Genomic DNA, 7,309 nt, shown 5'->3' with positions numbered 1-7,309 from the left:
TTCGGACCAAGGGGGGGGGGGAGGGGCGCGCGGCCCATCTATGGCCACCTCTCCTCTCTTCCACTAAGGCCCACTAAGGCCCATATACCTCCCGGGGGGTTCCGGTAACCTCCCGGTAATCCGGTAAAATCCCGATTTCACCCGGAACACTTCCGATATCCAAACATAGGCTTCCAATATATCAATCTTTATGTCTCGACCAGTTCGAGACTCCTCGTCATGTCCGTGATCACATCCGGGATTCCGAACAACCTTCGGTACATCAAAATGCATAAACTCATAATATAACTGTCATCGTAACCTTAAGCGTGCGGACCCTACGGGTTCGAGAACAATGTATACATGACCGAGACACGTCTCCGGTCAATAACCAATAGTGGAACCTGGATGCTCATATTGGCTCCTACATATTCTACGAAGATCTTTTATCGGTCAGACCGCATAACAACATACGTTGTTCCCTTTGTCATCGGTATGTTACTTGCCCGAGATTCGATCGTCGGTATCCTATACCTAGTTCAATCTCGTTACCGGCAAGTCTCTTTACTCGTTCTGTAATACATCATCCCGCAACTAACTCATTAGTTGCAATGCTTGCAAGGCTTAAGTGATGTGCATTACCGAGAGGGCCCAGAGATACCTCTCCGACAATCGGAGTGACAAATCCTAATCTCGAAATACGCCAACCCAACATGTACCTTTGGAGACACCTGTAAAGCTCCTTTATAATCACCCAGTTACGTTGTGACGTTTGGTAGCACACAAAGTGTTCCTCTGGCAAACGGGAGTTGCATAATCTCATAGTCATAGGAACATGTATAAGTCATGAAGAAAGCAATAGCAACATACTAAACGATCGGGTGCTAAGCTAATGGAATAGGTCATGTCAATCAGATCATTCAACTAATGATGTGATCCCGTTAATCAAATAACAACTCTTTGTCCATGGTTAGGAAACATAACCATCTTTGATCAACGAGCTAGTCAAGTAGAGGCATACTAGTGACACTCTGTTTGTCTATGTATTCACACATGTATTATGTTTTCGGTTAATACAGTTTTAGCATGAATAATAAACTTTTATCATGATATAAGGAAATAAATAATAACTTCGGTACATGCTGGTTACGTAGGAAACAAAGGAATTTACATGTGACTCGCCACTAAATTCATCTGCTTAAGTAATAGTATATAGGATTTACATGTGACTCGCCACTAATTTCATTACCACAAAATATGCTGTGATGGAAACTACATTTATTGGCCTTTGCCGGGGAACGAGTACTTGCTGGACAATGGAGAAGAGTGGCTGCTGAACGTATTTGCAAATTGTTCGGACAAAGTGCGGGATATGATAATTATGTTGGTCTGGCGGGTATGGCAAGTTCGTACAGATTTAACACATGATAAGGAAGCTGCTCAGGTGGAGGTCTCAGTAGAGTTTCTGGACAGTTATTTCAAATCAATTCAGCAGGCAAATAAGTATATTACAAAAGAGACTGTGAAAGGAAAAATGGGGAAGGAGGAGTGGTTGATGGTACCAACTAAAAAACCCAAAGCGTCGTACAAAACCGTGGCCGTCGCCGATGCCGGGCAAGGTAGCTTTATCAGTGGATGGCTCCTGTTAGCAGAAGACGGGTCAGCAGGGTCAGGCATGATACTTCGGAACTGGGACGGGAGTGTTACTTTCTCGGCACACCGTTGCTTATTTCATTGCAACGGTGCTCTTGAGGCGGAGCTACATGCAATAATGGAGGAGATGGCACTGTCTGTCGAGCATACTACTCTTTCGGTGGTTGTTCAATCGGATTCGACGACGACACTATCTGCTCTAACTTCTAATGAGTTGAACCGATTAGCATATGGGCATCTCATCTTAGATTAAGGATCTGATGGTAGGAAGGGAGTTTATTCCTATAAAAATTTCTAGGGGCTGGAATAGAGTAGCAGATCATCCGGCAAATCATGGTAGAACTGATCATAGTACAGCTTGTTGGCTTCGCAGAGGCCATCCATGTATAGCTGAACTTTTGTCGGCTGATTGTAACTCTACACTTTTGGAATAAAACTCCCATTTCACTCGAAAAAAATAAAAACTACATTTATTTTTCTTATTTTAACGCATTTTATTTTTCCTGGGACCTGTGTGTGCCTATCCGTGGTTCAACGTGAAGTTGGTTGCAGAAAAGAAAACTCCCAAGGACTAAACCGCCATCAGGTTTTCCAAAAAAATAGCCGTCAAGCCTTCTCCCCTTTTCCATCCCGCACCCTCCACACGTTTCTTCTCTACGCCCCCCGCGAGTTAGCGGAATTGCCACGCGAGTCCCCCCGCTGCGACCGCGATGGAGCCACCCGCACCCGGTTCAGAACCACCGGTCGAGGAGGACCGCATCCAAGAACCGGACCCCAACTCCAACGCCTCCTCCAATGGGGATGGGGCCCCGGCCGCTGCTGCGCCGCCACCTCCACCTCCCCGCGCGACGCCCCTCCACCTCGACCAGGCCGGAGGCGGCGCCGACGGGTCGACCTCCGCCACGGTGGTGGACCCGCGGAAGGGCAAGGAGACGCTGCTGCCCAGGGACATTCCTCCTCCTCCGAGCCCCACGGACTACGCCGGCGGCGGCGCCGATGGGTCGAGCTCCGCCGCGGCGTGGGTCCAAAGGAAGGGCAGGCTGGCCGCCGTTCCCTTTCCGGCACCTTTTCCCCCAAGCTCCGCGGGCAGCATCCCCGACTTCGGAGCCGGGGGGTCAAGCTCCTCGGCGGGGAGGAGGATGGTGGTGCCGAGGGACGCGACGCTGCCGTTCGACTACACGCGGGTGTTCCAGCAGGCGGTACGAGAGGGGCAGTCGGTTATCATCGAGGAGGAGCAGGTGATGGGCGTTCGCGATGTTGTTTCTTGGAGTTCTTGGAGTTGCTGGAGTGCGTTCTTGAGCGTTTCTTGGTTTCTTCTCGAGCAGGTGGAATCGCCGCACGCCAAAGACGCAGTCCCGGGAAAGGAAAAGGTAATAGCCTGAATCTGGTCTTCTTGCTTGCTCGCTTGTGATTTGGAGTATGGAACTGTGACCATTTTCTTGTTCGGGGTGTGGAACTGTGATCTCTTTAAGTTTGTTGAAATCTTGGGGATGATTTAGAGTAATACACGCGCAATCTTGGGCAAATGTTGGGGACAGTTTGATTAGGTATTTCATGATTATGACTCAGGGTGCTTCTTGCGGTGCAGTATGAATTTAGAGATGGACGAGGATCTTGTTGTGATTATTCGAAACTGTTCAAGATTTAGGTGTCCAGTCTTGTGCTTGTTGACTCTTCTATTCAGTGTGATGACATATTTTGCTGCAAGTGGAAAATGTGGGGAGATTTGAGGATCATGTTGTGGCAGTGGTTGCTGTGATACTTTGGCAAGAAATCCTGAAGCCAAATTGAATCAGTTTTCGGTATAAATGAATCGTATTATAGGAGAAGTTAATCTGAATGCTTGCACTGGATTACTTAACTTGATGTACATTATCTAGATCCTCGGCCACTTTTATGCAAAAGTGTTTGATTTCTTACTCCACCCTGGAGTTTGGTCGAGAAGTTTTGGCCTTTGGCCATCTGTTACCTGAAAGTTTGAATCTGACAACGAAGCCTCGGAAGTCGAAATTTAGTTCATATAAAAATCGGCAAGAGTATAGAGGATTTGGACACCTCCACATTTTTCAATCATGTTAGTCCTTACACCTTGCTAATAGTACAAAATGCGTGAATCCTGATGCTAACTCTGTGGAGTAGGAAAAACTATGACAAGTCAAGGTGAGACCCAGGCCTGAAAAGGGGAAATCACCCTGGAGCTGGCTCAAGAACAAGGTATGACCTGAATCTTATTTAATCTTCGCACTTGTGATTCTTGGGTGGTATGACCATATGATCATTCTTGTACTTACCTATTTTATGTGCATAGAAACTGGAATTGGGATTCTTGATTTCTGTTTGTTTCATGTTAATTCTGGACCTGTTAGTTTAATCAAGGCGGTTTGAGCATCATGTGGCGTCCTAGAGTAGAGGAGGAATCTAGGGCAAATGTTGGCGGCAGTACACACGTCCTTGTTGCTTGTGGGCCTTTCCGAAATCTGGCATCGTATTTTGAAGCGGATGGCTATTTTGTTGAAATTGCTGTCTGTAAAATTTCTGGAAATCTGGAGGTCATGTCCTGATTACTGCAATATTTCCGTAACAGGCTGAAGTTGAATGTGCAATCTTCCTTCGTAAACAAATATTGCTATCAGAAGATTTAGTCTAGACATTAGTTCAAGACTGCATAACCAAACATAATTTCTGTAAATCGTTTGTCATTTACATGCAAAATCTCTGACCACTTCAGGATTTGGTTGAGAAGTTTCGCCATAGGGTTGATTGGTACCTCGAACTCTTTCAGAAACCTCAGAATATAATTTCATTTAATAGTTGTCGAAAATAAAGAGCTTTGGACTTGAACGTTTGTGGTCTTCCTACATTCTTGTTTTTTTTACTGGGAAAAGGAAAATGCTCGGCTTCTTGTTGATTTTGTACAATTGTAAGACTGGCAGGATGTATGGACTTTAACTTCGTTTTCTTCATTTCTTGTCAAACAGATTTTTTGTAGAGAAGGAAGGCAAATATGTTCGGAACATGTCCAGCACCAGGTTTGTCTCCATTTTGCCTAATGTGATGTTCAAATTTGAAGTGCGTGAAATTACAGGATGATGTCCTAGATCACAAGATACTTTGATTCATGGTTCCATACGATGAACTGTTCAGAAGGATTATTTTCTCTTTTATGGATAAAATTGTATGTTAACTCTTGGTTGTGATAGTTTGATGGAAGCTGAATCGTACTTGTACTGTTGTTGAGTTTATCAGACAATAACATATATGTTCTTCTTTTCTTACTGAACAGCAATAGATCAATACTGGTGATGGGATTATATATGATAGTGGTTTCAAAAACCAAAAATTGGAATAAAAACAAACTTCCCATCACATTTTTAGATATGTTCTTTCCATGTTCTACTCTGTAATTTAAATTCTCGTATTTGTGTGGTTGTTGCAGACACAACCCATCTCCGAAGTAAGGAATCGTTATATGGTTTCTTCTAATGGGATGAACAGTCTTGATGGCTATTCAGAATTTAGACCGGTGATTGGAGATGGGGAGTGTTTCTACAGGAGCTTCATATTTTCCTACCTAGTAATTGCCCTCCTCTCTTTTTCTTAGCATATGATGTAGGTTTAGTTAGTTAACTTTCTCTGTTTATGCGAATGTACAACAGGAGCAAGTTATTGATAGGCCGGACACAGATGAGGAACGCCGTCTCCTTGATGTTGTTGAAACAGCGTCTGCACGACATGCAGATCTTCGATGGAACTCTAAGTTTCCCAGGAGCAGCAGAGTAAGTTCTCGCCTTCTCCATATTTGTTCTTTCTTGGATAAACATGTTTGCAATTGCAAGGGATGATGATTCTCTTCAGGTTACAAAGTACACTTCAAGCAGCATCTGGCATCTCACTCTCTTTGTTTGTCATTTGCAGGAGATGCACAATTGCTTAACAGTAGTGGCATGCCGTCACAGTTTTAGACAATGTTGGCACAAACTCAAATTTGAAGCTTATTGTGAAGTTAACAACCTGATTGTAACAACGGCCTTAAGAGAAATTTACTTGCAAAGGAAGAACCGCAATATAATGGGGAAATAACATAATTTTATGCTTGTTTGAGCACTGCAACAATGCACACCTTCTGGTTATTATTGTACAGCCACCTCACTGTTCTGTTACTATGCTATAGTATATGTGCAATGACTGAAGCTTCTCAGGGAGTTGTCTTAGCTGTGTTCTTTAATATGCTGCTATTGGTCAGTATTCTGTATGTAATATTTGTAGTGGTATGATTTTCAACTGTGAATAATTGAGTCGCTGATTCTTTCAGGCATTTAAGAAGCTGCTTGAGAAAGTAAAGAGATGGAAGAACACGGAATCAAGTAGCAGGTTTTTGATTCTCTTGGTTTTCTGCAATTCCATCAAAGTATTATAGATGAATGCATTCTATCTCACTGACATAATATGTGCCATTTTTAGTTGCCGTAAAGAGGAACTTCTCAAGTTCTTCAGCACATATGATAAGACGCAAGACAGTGAGAAAAAACACCCTTGAACTTACATTTCCTTCTGTTCATCGTAATTCATGTTTCTGACACATTTTATTGGTTAGTTTTTGCTTTCCTCAGATTACTAGTAGCTATCCAGATATGCTCGCACAGTGCAGAGTATGTACCGCATATACCAGATGTCGCCAGTGGAGTTTACAGTCTGAAAGTTGTCAGTATCAGCATCCCTTTCCTTACATTAACTCGTGCTGAATTTCCAGTGCATCCATTGTTGGATACACGGCACTCATTTTACCTGACTTCTTGTTGCACAAACAGTGGTGCTTTCTGTACGTCACTCCAGCTCGTGTGGAATCGGAAGGTCTTATGATGAGGGCCTTGGCCAGCGCGCTTGACGTAACCCTCATAGTGGAAACATTCCAAGGAGGATATGCTCGAGATATCTACACTAGTCCTGGAGTTCCCCGTCCGGCTGTGACCCTGCTGTACAATGGTAATCACTACGACATCATCTACCCGCGCGCTCCTCCTTCCGAGAGTTCAAGTCATCAGGCTTCCTAGATAGAACATCCTGGTGATCAGAGTTCAATTCAACAGACTTCCTAGAGAGAACATCCTGCTGACCAGAGTTCAAGTCAACAGATTCCTCCGGATTAAAGTTGTGTTGGGCTGCTGCCGTTGAATGAGAGTGTTGCTGAGTTTAGTTGTAGAGTAGATCCACCGATGAAGTTGGGGTAGGCATAGCATATACTTTTGCATTCTTCTTCTGTTGGCTGGTATACGAGTGAATGTTCTGTGATCGCATTCGAACTTCTTAATTGTGTTTTTGAAATTTGAACATGGGCATGATATCGGCTGGTCTTTTTTGTATGTTCTGGAAGACACAAATATTGCTCTTGTTTGGACATGTCTCTTTGGTGGCTTGCCGTTTTGTTTGCAGCAATGTGGATGATGAAAATATCCTAGTTTTCTCATTTATATTAGTCACTTAAACAAGGCTGGGTTAAGTTGAGTTGTTCTGCTGCTGATGGCAATACAAGCCTATAGATCTCACATGCAGAAATTCAACAGATTTTGCTAGGTTAATGTTGAGTTGGGGCTGCTGCCTACCCACCAATACAGTAATGAAGCAGAGATACTTGTGCATTCTTTCTTCTGTTGGCACAGTACATAGTGCTGGTGCCACT

At 43.8% G+C, this 7,309-nt stretch overlaps 1 protein-coding gene across 3 annotated transcripts; it reads left to right on the top strand.

Moving 5' to 3' along the window:
• Positions 1-2,392: 2,392 nt before the first annotated feature.
• On the top strand, positions 2,393-7,023 carry LOC119314398 (ubiquitin thioesterase OTUB2-like). Of its 3 annotated transcripts, XM_037589112.1 has the most exons (10): positions 2,393-2,870; positions 2,958-3,002; positions 3,772-3,846; positions 4,611-4,661; positions 5,069-5,206; positions 5,289-5,408; positions 5,945-6,003; positions 6,094-6,149; positions 6,227-6,333; positions 6,441-7,023. In XM_037589112.1, the coding sequence occupies exons 5-10, from the start codon at positions 5,102-5,104 to the stop codon at positions 6,681-6,683; spliced, it is 690 nt and encodes a 229-aa protein (XP_037445009.1). In that variant the 5' UTR covers positions 2,393-2,870; positions 2,958-3,002; positions 3,772-3,846; positions 4,611-4,661; positions 5,069-5,101; the 3' UTR covers positions 6,684-7,023. The 3 variants fall into 3 exon arrangements, with proteins under 3 accessions (XP_037445009.1, XP_037445010.1, XP_037445011.1); XM_037589113.1 differs by lacking the exons at positions 2,393-2,870; positions 2,958-3,002; positions 3,772-3,846; positions 4,611-4,661 and adding an exon at positions 5,548-5,870 and having other exon boundaries at positions 5,187-5,206; XM_037589114.1 differs by lacking the exons at positions 2,393-2,870; positions 2,958-3,002; positions 3,772-3,846; ... (1 more) ...; positions 5,069-5,206; positions 5,289-5,408 and adding an exon at positions 5,415-5,870.
• The last annotated feature ends 286 nt before the right edge of the window (positions 7,024-7,309 follow it).

This window comes from Triticum dicoccoides, chromosome 6A (assembly GCF_002162155.2).
Source record: "Triticum dicoccoides isolate Atlit2015 ecotype Zavitan chromosome 6A, WEW_v2.0, whole genome shotgun sequence".
Classification (NCBI taxonomy): Eukaryota; Viridiplantae; Streptophyta; class Magnoliopsida; order Poales; family Poaceae; genus Triticum; species Triticum dicoccoides.
Note: the sequence above shows the minus strand (reverse complement) of the source record. Positions and strands in the feature narration are given on the sequence as shown.

Bases quoted from the DNA above. Each gene is read 5' to 3' on its own strand.
- LOC119314398 (XM_037589112.1), top strand. From the start codon at position 5,102: ATGGTTTCTTCTAATGGGATGAACAGTCTTGATGGCTATTCAGAATTT. The intron at 5,207-5,288 runs GTAATTGCCCTC...AATGTACAACAG, and splicing joins GCTTCATATTTTCCTACCTA to GAGCAAGTTATTGATAGGCC. The intron at 6,004-6,093 runs GTTTTTGATTCT...TGCCATTTTTAG, and splicing joins AACACGGAATCAAGTAGCAG to TTGCCGTAAAGAGGAACTTC.